The sequence below is a fragment of the Lampetra fluviatilis genome, chromosome 28, assembly GCF_964198595.1.
Source record: "Lampetra fluviatilis chromosome 28, kcLamFluv1.1, whole genome shotgun sequence".
NCBI classification, from domain to species: domain Eukaryota; kingdom Metazoa; phylum Chordata; class Hyperoartia; order Petromyzontiformes; family Petromyzontidae; genus Lampetra; species Lampetra fluviatilis.
The window spans coordinates 4,449,047-4,469,465 of NC_136302.1; the positions used below are offsets into that span (position 1 = coordinate 4,449,047).

The 20,419-nt window shown below is 44.2% G+C and overlaps 1 protein-coding gene across 12 annotated transcripts in view; it reads right to left on the reverse strand.

Moving 5' to 3' along the window:
- Nucleotides 1-824: 824 nt before the first annotated feature.
- The window catches only part of LOC144942709 (calmodulin-binding transcription activator 1-like), a 529,165-nt gene continuing 509,570 nt past the window's right edge, over nt 825-20,419 (reverse strand). For 6 of the 12 annotated variants that reach the window (XM_078869562.1, XM_078869567.1, XM_078869565.1 and 3 more), the window contains 5 exons: nt 18,883-18,903; nt 15,873-16,066; nt 7,079-7,153; nt 5,615-5,645; nt 827-3,380 (listed from right to left, as the gene is read on the reverse strand). In XM_078869562.1, the coding sequence (XP_078725688.1) occupies nt 3,276-3,380; nt 5,615-5,645; nt 7,079-7,153; nt 15,873-16,066; nt 18,883-18,903 (426 nt within the window). In that variant the 3' untranslated portion in view covers nt 827-3,275. Of the gene's footprint in view, nt 3,381-5,614; nt 5,646-7,078; nt 7,154-15,872; nt 16,067-18,882; nt 18,904-20,419 lie in introns of all 12 variants that reach the window. The other 6 variants (XM_078869559.1, XM_078869558.1, XM_078869561.1 and 3 more) reach the window with 5 other exon arrangements.

Sequence of the window (20,419 nt, forward strand, 5' to 3'; positions counted from 1 at the left end):
CGAGTAAATACCCAGGTCAGTTAGAGCCCCGTTGTAGGTAACTTATTTGGGATTGATTTGGCGTGGGGAGGGGTGGGGGCAGTTAGGAACACTCAAGAAGAGCGGTGGAAAGGATAAAAGGGGGCGCATGGTGAGCTTGTGGCTTCTTTCAGATGGTGTTTCCTATGATAGTGGCACCTTTCAGATCGTGCTTGTGACACCTTTCAGATGGTGCTTGTGGCATTTTTCAGAGTGCTTGTGGCACCTTTCAGATAGTGCTTGTAACACCTTTCAGATGGTGCTTCCTTCGATAGTAGCACCTTTCCGACAGTGCTTTTTCAAGTGTGCGTCGCCATGAGGCTAGCGACAACTCATCGTGGACTCCTTTACACGAACATACCCATCGCAAGAGGTTAAACAGAACAAAAACAGCCAGTGTCGTAAAATTTGTTTACCAACCAAATTAGAGGACAAAAGGCACAGCCACCAATGACAGGTTAAATAAATGATTGTATTCGGAAATGCTGTTACCCCGATGGCCTTCGATTTGATGTCGACACGCCATCATGTTTTGCAATGACGCTTCATTGCCACTCACCGGCACAATATTCCCTCCTTGCCAAGTGTAAATTTTGACATTACGTAATTACAGCGACGTTTGGAGAAGGAGGCTATCGCTTCTGTGTTTATCTGACAAATTCCCACAACTACGAGAGCTTGTAGTTGTAAATACTGGCACGTTCTGTTTACGTGACAAACCTTACTCATTGGCTGTCGGGTGGTGGCGGGTTTAACGACACATTTATATATTTACGCGATCTAACAAAAAAAACTTCTGTATTATGGATGATATTGGTCGCGAAAGCCTACGTGTTAAACTTATTAATTTACTTTCGCAATACTTTCGAAGAGCGGTTGCAAGTGCTCACGGTTCCTCGTGTAAGCACAACGGACTGACGCTCATCTTTGTTATTCTCAACGGCGCACCCAGTGACTGCTGCAGAACTAGGGAAGGGTTTTTTATGCAGATTTTATTTACATTAATAATCAGATGTTTTAACGTAAGTAATACAAAATATATAAACGAGACCAAGCACTGGAGAGCAAATGTAAAAAAGAGGCAAGCATTGGAACCAACAAAGCTTATTTTTTAAATTAATAAATAATCATACAACCATACCAGTAATAAAATAAAAACGAGAAAATGAAACGAAAGGTTTACATCCAGGCTAGTCACATTAATAATGTACACCAACGTAATGGACACACGCGCAGTTATTCGCACGTGCGGTAGCTCAGTGCAGGAGCTAAGCGCTCCGTGCAAGACACTGTCTAGTACATAAAAGCAAATAGCAGCCATGACACAGAGTAGAAACAAAAACAATTCAGTGCAGAAGAAAGGTGACATTAATAAGTTACATTTGTGAACAAGCAATACATCGAAATAGACAGGTTTTTTTGTACTTTATATAAATGTGCGTCTCTCAGGCTTGACTACAAGAAGGCAAACTATCATATATTAAATAAAGACGATTGTATGCTACGTTTGTGTCCAGCCAAAAGCATTCCTATATTTTAGAGGCAACTTCTCAATCAAGCCATGCTTTCTAAATTATATTGCTTAATTCTCTTCCTTATATTAATTTGTTTTAAAATATGCGCACTATAAGTTTATACAATGCATTATTATAAGATGCATTTATCATGCGAGCACATGTAATTTGTTTTAAAGCTTTCTATACACTCCATATATACATATAACCATATTACATTCAACCTTCTTTGTTTATCTGACAAATGCCCGCAACTATGAGAACTTGTAAAGGAGCAAAGCTCGGTCTTCCTGCTTTCCCAACGTCTGTGCCATCCTTCGTCACATTTCCAGTGTGCATTATGTTAAGCATGTTTGTCTACAAAGAGCTTATTCAGTTATAAAAGTGCAGGAAGTGTATAGAGCGAGCCTATAACCTCATGAGATGTGACCCGAGGACAGAATATGGACAGTAACCTACTACTAATCCTATCTGCATGCTACTTTGAGCTATTGAAGTGTTGGGACGGCAGTGAAGGGACGGCACACGTTAGCTACACGATTCCAAGGCTGCTTCATGGGAAGGGTGACACAGTTACTTCATGGAGGAGCAGTAGCTCCCAATCTTTTGTCAGGGTGGGCCCACCGTTTAGCACGGTCTTTTTTCTCTTCGGGTCACCTTTTGATCCACCTTATGGGACCGAAGATTGGGAGCAACTGATCAATGGTATGCATTATACCCCACGTATGTACTTTTTGCTCAAGCTTGTTTGTATTGCACGTACAATACTTCGTGGTAAATGTCCACATTATTGGCCTATGCCATGCAGTGCAGTTTCCATTTGTTGTCACACCAGAGTAATTATGACGTGTTCGTATGTGTGTGCTTGTTGTGTATATATGCACTTTTTTGTTGTTTTAGGGGGCCCAAGTTCTGCATGCAAAAGCCACAGTTGTTTGAGACTAACAAAATGGAAGGGGCATTCGTGTATCGACAAAGGACATTATTTGAGGGAACATTTACTGAGAGAGAAAATAAGAGCAGGGAGACTGAAATGGAAGGACTTTAGGTGTTATGAAAACATTCACACAGTAATCAAGCTCTTTAATATGTATGGTACACATAATTTCACCCAGTAGATTAGAACAGACATCGGATTACTCTGTGCGACATTCCAGTGGCTACACGCACGAGTGTAATTCAGACATCCAGGGATATAGGTGCATGGGGGGGGGGGCACCAGTGAAAGGATTACAAAGTTAAAAAGACAGCGGATAAAGAGTTGAGGTGGGTTCACGCTGGATCGCTTAACACACGCAATGTAACGTAATGGCCACTTAAGCCTCACTTCAGGGATGTCACGGTGAGGAGGGGGGGTTCAGATGAAGAGTTTACGTGCCCCCTAAAACCGTTCGCTTAGGGCTGAAGTTTTAGAATGTCGAGGATACGAGCCTGGCAGCCAATCGAGGTTATGGGATAGAGCAAAGAAGGGTGGGGGGCGGGTGGGTTGGTGGGGCTCAAGGGCTCTGAAGCAGTCGTCACGCACCACGTGCCACACCATGGGGGGCAACCTAACGCACGAGGGGGGTGAGTTACGTTCCACGCGGTGGTGTGAGCACGTTTCGCGTAACGTAAGGCACGTGACGTTCACTTAAACGCAAGTCAAAAGATCCAGCGTGAACAGCCCACCCTGGACGAGGGGGCAACAGGGTTTTAGGATCTGACACGGATGGGATGGGTGGGGGAGTAGAGCCCAGGCCTGGCCTAGCACGAGATGGTTGAGTGGCGTCCTCCCAGCGGGGCTGTTAGGTTGTCAGGCTGTGCTTCTGAGGACTTTCCACTTCTCGCGCTTGCTTTAATTCCTTCATTCTGTGCAACCGAGAGAGAAGGTTGGCAGGGTTGGGGTTGAGGGGGGGGGGAAATAAAGCATTGGCAAGACAAATTAACGAGCCGTTTTAGGAACACACCATTTGCCACCGTGGTGCAAATGTAGTGGCCGCACATAGTGTTTCCTGTAGGCCTCATACGTTTGTCAAAATGCATGAGTTTTTTTTTCTCGAAAACACTCGACATGCCAATACATTTTGAAGGCTACTTCAGCAACGCATGAACTGGGTAAATCGAATGCAGCTCGGAAAGATAACAAAACCATGCGTCACGTGCACAGGATAGCAAATCGACAAAATCAAACATCTCCAAGGCGCGTGTATAAAAGGGAAAGTGAGCAAGGGGACTTAGTATGCGCAACAAAATGCAATTAACGGAGGGGGTTCAGACGAAACGAAACGTTTAGGTTGCACAAAGTCACTGTACAGGAAACACTATCATGCACAGACCAGAGAAGACATGCACTGTGTCGGCCTACAACCAGTCAACAGTTTGCAAGGTGAAGATGCCTGGGCATATGGGACCCTTGCGCGGACATGCACATTCTACTGATTGCACCGTAAGAGGTCTGATCAGCACTGCGCTGTCAGTAGCACAAGTGCAACGATGCCTCGATTGTCTCCAAGCATGCAATTTTAATTGTAAGTTCTTTTAAAAAAAGCACATTGATAGATTAATGTACTTTTTTTCCCCTTTTCTTTGGCAAGGGCGGGGGGGGGGGTGTTTAAATGCAATCGGCAAGCAACACTTTGCGTGGAACTTCTCTCGAGTAAAAAGCACAAGTCATGCCCGTGTAATGGCTCCATAATTTGTAATGCCTCATTTTCTACCCTCCACGAGTGCGTCTTAAGACGACAATCTTTGCACTTGGGATTTAAATTTTAAAAAAGCCACAATATAACTTGATTGATACATATTTACAGAAATAAATAAATGCATCCAAGTATAGAAGCTGCTAAAAGAATAAAAATCAGCAGATGTAAATAATGTTAAGGCATGATTTGAAATACACATGCGGAGAGATTGACAATTGGCAGAGGTAAATCATGCACATTAGTAATGTTTTGTATAAGTTATCTTCTTTATGAAGGAAGTTTTGTAACACTTTGAAGAATTAACCCATGAGTTATACTTTTAAGATGAAATTAAACTTATATGCATGTCCATAACCAACAGTTGTGTACCAAGTAACAAACTCATATTTTAGTGGTTTTATGGACAGCAATAGCTTGAGCATTGTATTTGAAAATTACTGGGTGACATCATCACCTATTAATATTAACCTGACACTGATGGGACGCGAAACATAGAAAACAGGCTCCGACAAAAAAAAACATAGGCATGAAAACAAAAGAGACAGCAACAACTTCAGAAGTGCAACACATAAAAAAAGGCAATGGTTACGTAAAAAAAATTAACAACGAAGGAACGTTCTCACGGAATTAAAATGAGGGGGCGTTGCCACGTGAGAAAATGGCTCTTGACAATTATTGGCAGACCTTGAGGTCTCCGTGTCGTATTTGGTTATTTAACGCACGAAGAAGTGCACACGGGTGACAAATTGTTGGCAGACACTTGAGGTCTCCCGCCTTATTTTGTTATCGAAACTCACCTTGGATGTGTAAATACCAACAGAGCCATTTGCCAATTATGATGAATGAGAATGCAAATATGAAACAGAAATGACGTGAATTCAACGGCATATATAACGAATGGCTGGGTTGGGGGCTGGGGTAGAAACAGAAGCACTTTGGGGAAAAAAACTTTTTGGAGCAACAAAAGAACAACAAAAAATACATTATTTTCCTCTCATGAGCAATGTGTGCTTAGTGAGCGAAATGCACCGCTGTAAGTAAAGAACTGCGTTCAAAACTCGAGGCCGATTCATGCGGCTGGTATTGACACTCGAAACGACTTTTGTCTCGGTGGACCTGGAAGGTGGAGAGGCATCAACAGAGAGGCATCAACAAGGGTCCTGAGAGAGGTCAAGCACCTCTCTCGAGTTCATCGTGATGGCAAGGATGAGGCTAGCAGCCATTGTGCCAGCAGGCCATTCACCATGCAAGCAGTTGAGAGGGTGTGCAGGCTTTGGGTTTAGGAGGAGGTGGGGGGGGCAGTGGTAGAGAGACAGGGGGTGTGGGTGGGTGGTGTGGGTGGGTGGTGTGTGTGTTCGCACGCGTGCACTTGCGGAAGGCGGCCACAAAACAGTCACTCACCCTTCGAAAATGTCTACTCTCCAAAATCGTTCTTTGGACAGTGTTAAAGAGAAGAGAACGCAAGATGTTTGCATTCTGCTTTTTGTTTAGTTTAAGAATTTCCCGACATGATGTAACGTGCAGAAGGTGTGTACGTGTGAGATGCAATTTGTGCAGCACTAGTGAAGGTATTTAATAATAATGCTGTTTGGCTCTTCCACTGCTAGTTTAAGCCATACTTCAGCATACTGGTCTGTGTGAGTTGATGCCAAGGACTGGTAGAGATTATCACTCACCGCTGACGTTAGCCGTGGTCAGGAAGCAAACTCAGGTCACTGGGTTCAGAGCAATGTGCAAATCACTGCGCTGTCACTCCCCTCCCATTACGATTACATGCATATATATTGACCAAATTACGTGCCGTACGTTTTGACCAAAATATACTATTTGTGAGATAGTTACTCTTTAAGGTACAAAAAAAACCTAAAATCATGTAAATGTACTTGAAGCACAACAGAAACAAATATATTCCTACTGTATGCCGAAATAATAATCAGCTTTACAGTTTAGAAATGTTATAGAGTGAACTAGTTGCTGTGAACTACACGTGTACACCCTTGAATACTCAACTCCATGTGTGTGTCTGATGTGTTGATGGTATGTACACAGTCTTAATATAACCTTTGACCAACAGTATTACACTTCGGTGTGCTTTATCCCCATATATGTGCACCTCAACACTTTGTAAAAACTACTTAATTAAATTCACGAGTAAAAAATTGAAGTCGAAAATCTCTGCATCACCAAATCTTTGCGTGGTATTTAATTTAACACGACCTCTAAAACCCCCAACCAACTACAACTACAAACGCAATCTCTAAACAACATCACATTCGCTTCCGATAGATACAATAACAAATATTTAGATTAAAAAAATTGCATAATGATGTTATAATCTAGTAGAAGCTGGCTATAAGGCCAGATGTGCTTATATCCGAAGAGTGCTTCTATAAGAAGTTGCTTGTTGCATCGCCTCACAAGCACATTATAGCGATTTTACTTATAAGAGAGCTGTGCTTATAAAACTTGCCCTTACATCCAGCTTCTGTTAGATCATTTTTAGATATGCACAATACTTACGTTTTAAATTTGAAGATGAAAATGTATATCACTGCTGCAAATGTTATAGTGTTTTAATAAATTATATGTAAACTTTACTCAGCACAGTACTCAAACTTTAAAGACTCAAACTGGAAGAGTCTTGAACCCTTTTGCAAATGTACGTTTGAGGGTCGAGAGAAAGAAAAAAAAAGTAGCGATTGATATAAAATGCAAGTACTGTTATATATTAACAAAGTGCAGTACTTCATGCGAGAAAGAAAGCAATGGGAATCCAATTTTAAAGCCACCCTTATTAGTAAATTAGTCAAAAGCAAAACCCCAAAAGGAGCCGAAGTTTTTCCGTCTGGTTTGCAGTCCTTTTACCTGTGTCTACTTCTTCGAAGGAACCTCATGATTTTTCGCGCAGCTTGGTCCTGGTTCTTGCTCAAGAAGCTTCCCCTAAGTAACAAAATACAAAGGTCAAACAAAACGTTAAACGCATCTCTTTGTTGTTTGTTTTAATGAAGTCTAAAAAACGACTGTGGGATTTATAAAACGACAAAAGTTCACTTAAACATGTTTTTACGACTACAGCACGTATCTTTATACCCCACCTCTCTACTAACAAACATTGTATTATTCTTATGCAAACCAAATATGGCTATTTAACATTCATTTGATCCTTATGGCGGTACCCTGGGGTACTAAATAATACAAAATGGCCAAGGCAATTAAATATTTTATTTCTGGGACACAATTTTGTCCAGGGGTGTACTTAACTCCGCGACTGGGGTACCATTCAATTCGAAATCGGTGCTACTCCACGATGTCGAAACGCAGTGAGGGCGATTACGTCGAAACCCTGAACGTTCGTGTATGCACCGTAGTGGTGCATCGTGTACAGCTCGTCGAGATGAGTCGATTGCCACATCGCTGACCATCAACAGACTAAAAAGGACTGCATCACGGACATTATGCGAGAGCCGCGGTACTATGGTACCCCGGGGTTCCGCCATAAGGTTAATTTGTTGACAGCGTCAAAAGTACAAATATTTAGTAAACACTTGAACAGTTGTACGTTTTAAAGTCAGTACCATTGGTTAATAGCATTATATACTCTACGTGTGTTTATATATACCGCTCATCAGCATAATTTCCTAATTTGAATGATTTGAAATATAATCGCATCAACTGCAGTAATATTGACATGCAGTATTTTTATTTGCATGAGCAATGTTTGACTTTTTTTTTATTATGTAGAAAAGTTTTCCATACCCTATAAGATGTGTAGTGACTGGGAATGTCACTGTGTGGTGCCGGGCTTGCGAGGCCACGGCGGGATGTATACTGTTGTGTGTATACCCCAGACACGGTGTGTAGTACCAGCCCTAGTGGGGCCTTGGGTGAGCGCTGGTTAAGCGCGGTGGCACCACGCACAGCTCCCGTTGAGAGAGCGAGGGAGTGTCAGCCAGCTCGGGTTATGTTGGGGGCATGATACTCTGGCTGACCTGGAGACATGTGACTGGATGATACTGGAGGGGGGCCACCGGTGGAGGGGGCCAATGGGTGATCACATGATCCGAGAAGAACTCTCGAGAGCCTTCGGGCAACGGCAAGAGAGATTGAGAAGGTAGGCGGGGCGAGAGGCGGAGCCAGCCCCAGCCCGGTCCGATATAAGGGGGGCCCTGAGAGGGGCTCGGGGTTCTTACTGTTGGAGAGGCAGGAGATCCACATCAAGCTTGAAGAAGCCTCCAGCCACGTGGTCCGGGACCCAGCTTGTGGTCTCGACCGGGACAGGAGAACCGTGTCTAGTTACGCCGTAGCATGATTAGTTGGGTGGTCACCACCCGAGAGTATGTTGTGTCAATAGCTTGGAGTATGTTGTGCTAAGAGTTTAATAAAACGTGTTGCTCCCAAGACATCTGGAACTCAGTTGGACTCACTACAACTGGTGTCGGAAGTGGCCAACTTGCTAGGAAACAGCTAGCGGTAGACAGTCATGTCTACACGTCGCAGAGTTCGTACACGGGCGTTGGACGATGAAGACGATGAAGAGCTGATTCTGCCCACGGCCGTCGATGAAGGAGCGGAGGCGCTGCCAGCGGAGCAGAGCGCTGTCGGAGCGCGCGGCGCCTCGCCATCGTTGGAGGAGCTCGTCAGAGACGCGCACGGTCGCCTTGCGGAGCTTCTTCAGACGGCGTCCTTGATCCTGACCGAGCTGCGTCCTCTATCTGCTGCGACGAAGGAGGGAGCGGCAGAGTCGTCTAGACGGAGCGACTCGGCCGCCATTTCACAAAGGGCGGCAACGTCGACGGCGCAGCCCGCACTCGCGGCCGCCATTTTACTGCCGGCGCAGAGCACGGAGCCCGCCAAGCTCGAAGCGGAGCTGTCCTCGCCGATTGATATCCCATCGCTCCGCCGCCAACTGCCCTTCATTAAAGAATTTGTTGCTGCCAGCGACGATTGGGTAGCGTTTAAGAGGCGATTTCTCACCAATGCCGACTTGGCGGGATGGACGGAGGCGGAGGCGCTGAAAGCGCTGCCCGCCACCCTCGACGACGACGCCTTGGCGGTGTTCCTCGCCATCTGACAGATCCACCCTCATGCAGGTGTTCGACCAGATGGCGGCTGTTTTTGAGCCTCCGCTGAACACCCGGCAAAAGTTTGCTATAAGACGTAAAGGAAAGGGTGAGTCGGCTCTCGCCTACCGTAGCGCGCTTTTAGCGCTAGTGAAGGCCGCGTTCCGTAAAATGGACCACGCCAGTTTTGACGCCTTGGTCCTCGAGAAGATGCTGAGAGTCGCGAAACACCTCCACACTGTGCTTTCCACCGAGGACGATGCGGTGTCTTTACTCCGGGTCGCCAGGTGCATCCAGGCGCAGCAGACCCTGCATCGCAACAGGGTGTTGGTGGCGTACGCCACATCCTCTACAGAGCCGGAGGCCTGCGCGGAGGCCGAGCCTGCTCCCGCATGCTCGCTGCACCAGCGGGGTGGCATCCATCGGGGTGCTGACGATTGGCGGAGGGATGACTGGCGACGGGCGAGGTCTTCATCGCCCCAGTCCAGGAGTGGCCGGGTCGTCTGCTACAACTATGAACTGCTGGGGCATGTCCAGTCGGGCTATCGGGTTTCTCGACGGTGGCCCCCGGGGAGTCCGCCTTCCTACAATTCCCTGCTTCATAAGGCGAGTCGTGGCGCACCCCACACTCAGCCCCGGGGTTCACTTCATCCATCGGGGGGGTCCGGTTTGGGTCAGGGTCGCGCGCGGGTTTAGGGGGAGTCGGGACGTGTTCGTGACACGTGCCCACTCCGACCATGTTGGTTGTCTTGCGGGGCGGGCTTGCTCATGCACTGGGACGGGGGATTACGCCGGTACGCTATTGTTGTCCCTACTACTCTGCGTGGCGAGGTTGTTTGGGCCGTACATAAACGTCTGTTACAACTGGGTGTGCAAAAAATGCTGGCCGCGCTCAAATTGGATTTTTATTGGCCGGCCATGGCCCCGGACGTTGAAAATTTGCTTAAAGGTTGCATATAATGTGCACGGTGGAAGTCACTGGCGAAATCTTGTTTCCCTCCGCTGCAATCCATTCAGGTGTCGCGAATCAACGAGCTGGTTGTCCTCGATATTCTCGGTCCGTTTCCAACTTCCGCGCGAGGCAACAAATACTTGCTCGTTGGCGTTGAGTATTTCTCACGCTGGCCTATGGCCTGGCCGCTCCCGAATCAATCGGCTGTAGCTGTGACCGAGGCGTTCCTTAATGGCTATGTCCTGGATAACGGTGTGCCCGATTGCCTTGTGACTGATCAAGGTAAAAAAAAATATTCGAAACTGCTGTGTGAGGTTTGCGATTTGCTGGGGACAAAGAAGGTGCGCATGTCACCATACCATCCACAGAGCGATGGCATGGTCAAACGCCTGAATAGAAAGCTGACCTCCATGTTGAGTCACCTGGTCAGCGAGTCACAGCTGGATTGGGACTTGCATGTCCCTGCAGTTCTCGCCGCCTACAGGATGGCCCCTCACACGTCCACCAGCTACTCTCCCTTCTTTTTGATGTATAGACGGGAATATGATCCTCCCATCGACGTATAGTTGCAGGCCGCGCCGGCCGTGAAAGTGTAAAAAAAATTGGATTTTGTTCGGTTCACTCTTGAAAAGCTCTCTGAAGCGCGGGAAGCTTCCAGAGTCAACTCCCGAGCCAGACAGTTGGCTAACGAGCGGCTGAAGGGGGCTCGTGTTTCCCTGTGCGATTGGGTTGCAGCAATTTAGGGGGGCACATCCCCTAAATTGCTGCAACCCTTGAGGGGGCCGGTTGATGCACCCTGAGAGGGGCTCGGGGTTCTTACTGTTGGAGAGGCAGGAGATCCACGTCAAGCTTGAAGAAGCCTCCAGCCACGTGGTCCGGGACCCAACTTGTGGTCTGAACCGGGATAGTGGAACCGTGTCTAGTTCCACCATAGCATGGTTAGTTTGGTGGTCACCACCCGAGAGTATGTTGTGTCAATAGCTTGGAGTATGTTGTGCTAAGAGTTTAATAAAACGTGTTGCTCCCAAGACAACGTCTGCGACTCAGTTGGACTCACTACAGATGTGTTATGTGAAATGTGACACGCTGAGATTCATTACCACTCGAAATATCAATGTAACCATAATTAAGTAAAGACGTTCAGTCATATTTACACCAATTAGCACACAATGTCCAACATTATATATTTGCACTAATGTGACGCTGAATGCCTCCGCATCTCCAAGCGTCTTAACATCAGATCAGCACATCATCAGAAAAGTTACTACCAAGCAGAAGGGGCCATTTGGGTGCATCTAGCTAGTTGGAGCAGGACAGAACTGCAAGGCAGCCAGACACCGGCACCAACAATTGCCCAAGCTCTGCTCTGCCAACCAGCGGAGGGGGAATACTCACTGTGGCACCCTACCCTTTTTTGCCAGTATCAAGATGTTGAATGATAAGGCCTTTCTGGCATAAATAGAGCTGTTAAGATCTTTAAACATCAAATACACACCTATATTACCAAGGCATCAAGTCTGCATTAACCACCCATACTTGTGGTACACATTTTCAAACAAATATGCTTTCAAATATGTTTCATAATGTATGCAACTGTTCTTGAAACTGATTGGCCTACACGAGAGACAACCTCTTTTATGGCTTTGTCTGAACGGTGCTTGACCAAATAATGGCAAAAGCAAACAGTACAAGGACAGTGCAATGTATTCATATAACACGGGGGCCGCGATGAGTGGAACTTTTGACAAACTGGCTCGTCTGTCAGGCTAAAAGTAAATTTCCCAAGTAAAGGGCGACTCCCACCGTCAAGACACGATCGGCAGTAAAGCATGACAAATTTTCAAATACACATGCTTAAATAAATGGAACTACAATATTATCTTAAACACCATTATGTACAACATCCACACTAGAATGTTCGTGATCTCGACAGGGTCTGTTTAAGAGAGCACAGAGATGTCAGTGTGGGAGATTCCAAGAGAATACGATATCAGGTCGTTTTCTTACAGACATGCTAATCTCCTTCACAATACAATGGCCACCTCCACAGCTTCGGTGGTGCCTGGTTTTCCTACATTGACATGCTAATCTTACATTAACAGATTGACATGCTAATCTCTCAATACAATGGCCACCTACACAGCTTCGTAGTCGTGGAGGTATATCAGCTCTCCGATCTTACATTTACACGCAAATTCCATCTCTAGCCCCGCCCACTTACACATCCTGCTTCAGCAGCTCTCCCGCTATATTTTTTCCTGCCTCAGCAGCTCTCCTGCTATATTTTTCACCTGATGACGATTGCTTGTGTTGCGATCAAAACGTCGTGATATTTTTAATAAAATTATTTTTCTATCTATGTGGCTTTACCGAAAGATCCAAAGAATATTAATTCTTGCAGTCATGAAAGCTTTAAGTCAAGATTTTATATGTATGTTTTTTACCAGGTAAAGCTCACTGAGCAATGAGCTCTTTTTCAGAGGCGACCTGGCCACACACGACAGCTCATCATCACCTGTGGGAATTTATAGTTAAGCAGCCAAATAATCTAAACGCGTTTTCTACATACGGAGGACAAAACCAAAGGAACCGGAGAAAAACCCACGCGACCACAGGAAGAGAGAGAACACGCAAACTCCAAATATGCAACAGGCATTGCCAGGGTCCGGGATTAAACCACGGCCTTCTGCGTACCAGATGTTTATACTGAATAATAGTATAAAAATTGCAAATAGTCTTTCGATGACACTATGCATGACAGTTTTTGTATGTTATGAGTAAATAGGATGGTGTCTCTGTATGTGCATGTGTGTACTTGAGTGGAGAAGTTCTGCTCCAAATGTCCCCTGTACAAAAATGTACAGAGGTTTAACAGTATCGATAAGTGTTTTTTGGTTTAGATCGTGTAAATATAAATGTGTTAAACCCGCCGCCACCGGACACAGCAAATTAGTAAGGTTTGTCACGTAAACAAAACGTGCCAATTCGTCACTAGTGTAATGTAGCTCTCAGAGACACCGTCTTGTTCAGTTATATGTATATTTATTGTGATTAAAGTCCACCAACTCACTGATAATTGTTGGCTGACTACACAGGAGTGGATGCATAATAGTCACGGAGACAATATAACTATTGCCTTCCAAGACTACAAGGTGCCCAATCCAGGATGATGAAGACAACCCGCTCCAAGATGACGATGGCGACCACAACAGCAGCCCAGAGCCCTGTTCCACGCCGGCTTTTATCCCCTTCACGACCTGGCCACACTCCTTTTCCCGAAAACGTTCTCATCGCATCTGGCCCTGTCTGTCTGTCTCAATTATTATTATTAACGACCACTTAGGTCCCATATTACCCTTACTTGACCCTGTCTGTTCCCCTTTGCGTCAATTTGTAACCACGGCCACCGGGAGCCGTACTGTCCTTACACTAGTACAGCACACCGGTGTGTTGGAGAGTAAACCCACAACATTTACTATTTGAGTACGACATTTGGCCAGTAGTTACAACCAGCATCATCAGGCGACAGCCAAAGTTGTGGAGAAATCCTCCTGTTTCGATCTTAAATAGAGGGATAAATGTGATGTCGTTACTTGTGAGACAATCAGGAGCGAAGGCTTAAAGATTTAACAGTAAACATAATACACTACTTACAGACCCTTGAATTAAAACATTAATCCACCACTGCAAAGTTTCACCGTTTGCCAATACACATTTTTTTTACAGTCTTTGTATTTTGCAACTAAATTACACGGTTATGCACCTATTATAGGGATGCATTCTATCAGTCAAAAATGTTTACCTGTAGGGTTGTACGTAAAAAAATATAATACTCCTGTAGATCAACATAATCACCATCATTGCACGTTTTACAAGCAGCAACATGAAGTCTAAGATTAATGATAAGCACTTTACAAAAATTGGCACAATTGTTTTCTTAGCCTTAGACTATGAATTGTCTTCTCCAATAGGGGCAACCATATCCCAGGCTATCCGTGCAGAAGCTGGCCCACTTACATCGAGTGACCTGGTTTAACACGTTTTGCTTTACTGTGCAAATATAAAAAAAAACTTTCCTTTTCCACACAAAGATCTAGGTCAGCGATAGAACATAGTAACAGGGGACTCCTTCATTTCTTAGAGCTTCATCATTCAGTCCAATCCAACAGTTCCTTTTGACGCCCACGGACAATTTGTCTTTGCATTTGAATACCAAACTGCATTGGCTTGTGGGCATCTGAGTTTTACAAATAAAACTTTTAAAAGCAATGTTGGGTTTGTGAGCAATATTCTCAACGCTTGATTACATTTACGCGAGTTTAAAGATGTTGAAGGATGTCGCTTACATTTCCATTTGCTACAAGACCATTCCCACATAGAACGCCATCCCACCCACTCAAGTTTTAAAAGCCACTGTTTTAATTCGTAAACATTCGGCAATGGGACCAAATCCAAAGCTTTTTCTCATGAATTTCGCTTTCAGAATATTTCAAAATCAGAATATGTATTTATACTAGAGCAATCTGATGAGCTATCAAGCTGTTTTTCACAGATATCCAGGAGTCAACATGAGCACTAACTGAAAGGAGGGAGGCTGCTCCGTGAAGCCGTGTTTATGTCTTGTCCATAGGCCCCGGCCATCTGATTTACTTTGCACATTAATTTTTTGCCCCAAAGGCCCCTTAATGTTTTGTTTGTCCTCCCGTTTCAACTGCTGAGAATTGGGACCATCAGGAACAATGCCTAAGGGTCCTCTGACCATTAGGCCAGAGTACAACCCCCCCACCCCACCCCCGCTCAGACGTAATGGGCCCCACCACCCACAGAACTCCACTGGGAGACCCCAGGGCCCTGGCTCCACTGTAGTGTAAATGGGTCCTGCTCAATCATGCATGCAGAGGAATCGGCACTGCCGCACGTGTGCCATTTTAGCTGCAATCAGTCGTGCCTTGTTGATGTGCAAGGCAAACACGACGCACAACTACATATTGTAGAACAAGACTCAAGGATGTTTATATAGTAATGTCCACTTGCCCAAAGATAATATACTATGAGCTCATCACAGGCCCCCATACACAATCCGTAAAACTGCATTTAATACTTTAATCTACTGGCCAGACGTCTTACATTTGTAATCCTAATCTCCACTGCCACTAAATCCAAAAGTACTTTTATGCCAGCCTTATTTTCATTATTAAATAATTGCATATACTTTATATAGTCTCCTGTAGTGTTGGCACAGAATGAACAAACCCTCCAAATGATGTACAGTTCACAAGTCAGCAGCACTACAACTGTCAGTAAGACTCAAAATCTACAAGCCTTCAAGCTAAGAGAAGACAAACACTCGCAAATCTCTGAGCCATCGAGTAAGTCATTTGTTATCGCGGACCCTTATGAGTCCAGTCCATCATGGACGTGGCTGCCTGCATTGCTGAGGAACCATCGGCTCTGCCAAATGCTATTTCATGTTGCCTCGTTTTCCCCACGCAACAGATGATATTTGCAGGAGACGGATTGTGGCATCGCAGGGATGATCCCAACACTATCAGCTTGGAGAAGGCCTCCATCCACCTATGGACAGGAAATGTATGCTGCTGCTTCTGATTGATGATGTTGATGATGTTTTCCCATCGTGATCTCTCACCTCATCTTCTGCTGGAGGTTGATGGTGCCCCGGCGGGTCTGCTTGAGTTTCTCGTACTCCTTGTAGCTGCGGTAGTACTGTTGTATGAGCACGGCCGCCCGGCGGCTCTGCTGGAAGCGCTTCTGCTCGTAGTAGGAGCGGAACTTGCTCTGGATGAGGATGGCCGCCTGTGTCATCTTCTTGTAAAGTGCGTACTGCGGGGGAGGACACACGCGGGAATGGCGTTTTGTTAGACGGGACTCGCTCTGGTAACCGGTGGCACATTTGAAAACGTTCAGGGTGCCACATGCTAAATTAATGGAGGAAAGGAAGGACTGCGAGACAATGGGAGAGGCCTTTGACTGGCAGTGCGAAATTAGGGGCTGACAGAAACAAATCCTAAATTAGGGTTTTTATATTATTCCTGCATGAGATTCATAATTGCGCAAGCCCAGAGTCAATGAGACACACCACATGCAGCCAATACTCTGATTTCAGTGAATTATTGAACTGTATTGTTGCGTTTGATTGTGGCACTTGATGCAGACCAGATGAGTGAATCCCTATTGGCAAATGTGTTAACCGGATTGCAGACAAAATGAATGTCCCATTAGGAAAATATATGTATTGATAGGTTTACTCAAATTGTGAGGCGTTAGTAGAAGATTGTGTAGATTTTCTATTGATTTTCTTGTTTAAGTCACAGTGCTTTGAAATACTTTTTTTAAAAGGTGCTTTATGACATGAAGATTATTGTTGCATATTTGGTGAATAAAATATGACTGCGGCGTGATGTACACAACATGGGGTAGGAGTCGCAAAACGTATAAAGATATCAGTTGGTTAGGGTATGCATCGTAAGCACATCAGGATGAGTACACCTAGGGCATTATTGAAGGCGGAAAATGACCAAAGGATGAGATAGAAGGATGGAGTGCTTTTGGAAAACTGAACTTGAAAATGAAAAAATTACATCACGTTTATGGTGACTTTCAGACTGCAGTCCACTCACTGGCATTAACTGTGTATCTTGTGTTCTCCACAGGGAATGCATTATTTGCTCCGCTGCGGATCTCCTACCACCGTTTTCCCATTCACATGTTTCATTGCTTCTACATACTATTAACATGCCCTCCCTTTGTTAATGCTACCCCCCTCCCTTTGGTGCTGCTGATCCTGCATAATGCATGGGCATAATATGACTTTGAAACCCCCCCGCCCACCTCCTACGCATTTCCCATGAATATGCTAAATTCCTCTTGATATGCACATTCTTTTGTTAAGGCTCTCTTCTTCTTCCACCTCCAACTCAGCTTATATATAAGCTCCTAGCTTGGCAGTATCTCATTCTTCACCTGAAGACGGCTGCTTGCGTTGTAGCCGAAACGTCGTGAGAATTATTTGATTTTATTATGTTTTATTTTTATTATTTTATTACTTCCCTTCTACGTGACTTTACCGAAAGAACCAAGAAGAAGAAGAACGTGTGTATTTAGTGGACACTACCTGCCATAACATATGAATAGGAAACATGGAAATTGACAACAACAAAAGATCTGAAAAGTGCATACAGAACAATGGTGAAGTTCATGCTGGAAATTCCACAATGACACATTGAACAGGGAACTATAAACGTCTATATCATAAGCCACTTGGTTGAGCTTTCATTTGTGGCCAGGTTACTTCTGAAAAAGAGCTATATAGCTCGGTAGGCCTTGGTAATATAAAAAGTTTAGTTTTTTACAATTGTTTAGTTTTAGTTTAGGGAACAAACGTAAGTTAGAGACACCATATTTATTGACCGTTAAGAAAAGTAAGTGGGTTTGGGCAAGACAAACAATCGCTAATGGTCAGGACAAATGATGGAGTGGCAGCCAAGGAGATGGAACGTGCCTGAGAAAATATCCAGATGGAGTTATTGGATCAGCTCGTGTGTGGAAAGCTAGATGGAATGTTGCTTCGCGCGTTCACTGTCGATGGTGACGGCTTGTGGAGGCCTTCTTTCAGCAGTGGATACATCAGCGCTGATGATGATGCTAATGATAACCTTTGCAGTTCTTTGACAAATTAGAACCATATGCATTTTGTTTCCAATGAGCTAAGTGCTACCTCCGAGACAGTGAAAAATGTCAGCAAAAAAAAATAATTATGATAAACGTGCAAATGAACGTATAAAGTATATTTAAAGTTAATTTGAAGCTTTCGTGACTGCAGGAATTACTCTTTGGTTCTTTCGGTAAAGTCACGTATAAAGATAAAATAATAAATTAAATAATTATTTAATTTCTTATTTTATAATAACCAAAGAGTATATTTAAAGTATATTATTTGTGCTCAAGATATGTTATGCTGACCAATAAAATTAATCCATGCTGAACACTATCTCCGGAGTTGCCTTCACAAAAAAGCATCTCATGAACAGCTTTGGAATGTACCGAGAATCTGAAACTCACCATTCTGCAGGATAGTACTATTCGTCTACACATTTTTATGCATTCCTGAGTTGAATAATTTGGAAAAAGCAGGTTAAATTCATGTCAACTCACGACCGCATAGAATTTTCGAAGGACAAGCTGCACCTCCACCTTGAAACATGTTCCCATAATTTTGCTAAAGCGCACGGCTGTTCCAATTGTCAGCCGATACTTTTAAGTGAGTTCAATACATTCCATTGTGAGTGGTTGGTGTAAAATAAAGGTACGTATAATTACGAACATAAATAGGATGAAGCTAATTTGATAATAAAACAGAGACCTATAGCTTACAGCCTGATGTGTATTGAAAATATACAGTTCAACTGCCCTTAAATATCACAATGTTTATACGTTTTAGTTAAAATACATTTGATGTATTATTGACTTGATTTTCATACATTCTTGATCTTTACACTATCATTCGGGTTAGGGAACTAGAACCACTTTGCATTTATGAATCCATTCTAGATACTCCCGTCTGAAACCAGAATGCAGTACAATATGAATTTATAACATTGCAGCATTTGACAATGATATGACAAAAACGTGCGCGTTACCTTCAGCGCTATCCATGTCAGCTTTGTTACAACACAAAATGTCGACATTAATTCACATTTCCACATTCATAACACATTCTACCAACACACATTCAAGTCAAAGTCCTGCTCAAGCGAGCATTTAGGCAGTGCTCATCTCTTGGTTTATAGCCCTGTTCCAAGTGGTAGAAATTACACATTTCTATGGAAGGGGTGAGTTTCCCCATAGGACATCCACTTTTCACCTCTCCATGAAGTGGTAAGTATTTTATCGACCCCAGAGGTATAATGGGCTGAGTCAAAGCCCAACCAGGAATTGAATTTGCAACCGTCCGATTGCGAGCAGCTCGCTCTACCGGCCGGAAACCAATGCATCACCGGTAAATTATTACAAAGGTTTATGAACAGCTGTATTGAAACACATAATATGACAAAACTGTAAATATTATATAAACCGTCACACAAACTCGGGTCATCCTAGCAGCGGCGTTTGGCTAGCCATCGAACAAAAACGGTCACTGATTTTTGTGCTTTTAGATGTGCTTCCGCGGCTGTCTGGAACGCAAGGCACTTTTAAATTTTTTGTGTTTCATTTGTTGTCCTTTTTCCGCACCTCTGATTAGCATGGTTGGCAATGTACGGTGCAAAATAAGTTCAACATGCATATCTATGTAATAATTCACAAGGCATCCCCAAACTGTCAGTCATGGGGATTGTTTGATATCATTTCACCGCACTGGCTAGTGTGGGTTGGTGAAGGGAGTACACAGGTCTCATTGAAGATATCACTCACCCCTGATGTCAGCTGCGACATGGAATTGAACTTAAGTTGTCAGGTGCAGAGCACAGTGCATAAACCACTGTCCTGAATTGTGACATTTATCTGCTATCGGTGGGACATTCATTTGAGTTTAAAAAGTTGATTTATATGAAGTCAGTTGCATGCAAATTTTTGTCATGTATTCCTATGTTTAGAAAAAAAGTATGAGAGTTGATTTCCAATGAGATACCTTCATGTCCGACATATTTCTGAATTTCACATTCCATGTGTCAACTTCTTGTTTTTTCAATGTAAACAAATGTATATATTAGATAGAGTATATCATGTATTATAATGACCACATACAAACAACCGGCACCTTTCGCCACAAAGTGGCAGTGCCGTCACCATGACGCTTGTGCCAGGCTAGATGCATGTTGAGGCCACTTGAAGTGTGACGTCACCATGACGTTAGCAGGAGGTCACGGGACAGACCCAGGTGTTATGAGTTGACTGGCAAATGCACTACCCTGTGCTCCTCCTTGCTGCATTTTAGCTGCCCGGTGCTCTGTAAATTTTTGTAATAAAATAACTTCTGCAACATTGCTGGAGGTCGACTGCCTCAAACTGCCCAATTGCGTCCTTTAAAAACCTCCACAGAGGCAGATCAAGCCACCACTGGCACCAGTCATCGGCGAGTCCAATCAGCTCCACATCCTCCCATACCACATCAGCCCATTACTTTTCTAACCGGTGACGTGACCATTTATCCGCTTCTATCTGGCCAAACAGAAGCTG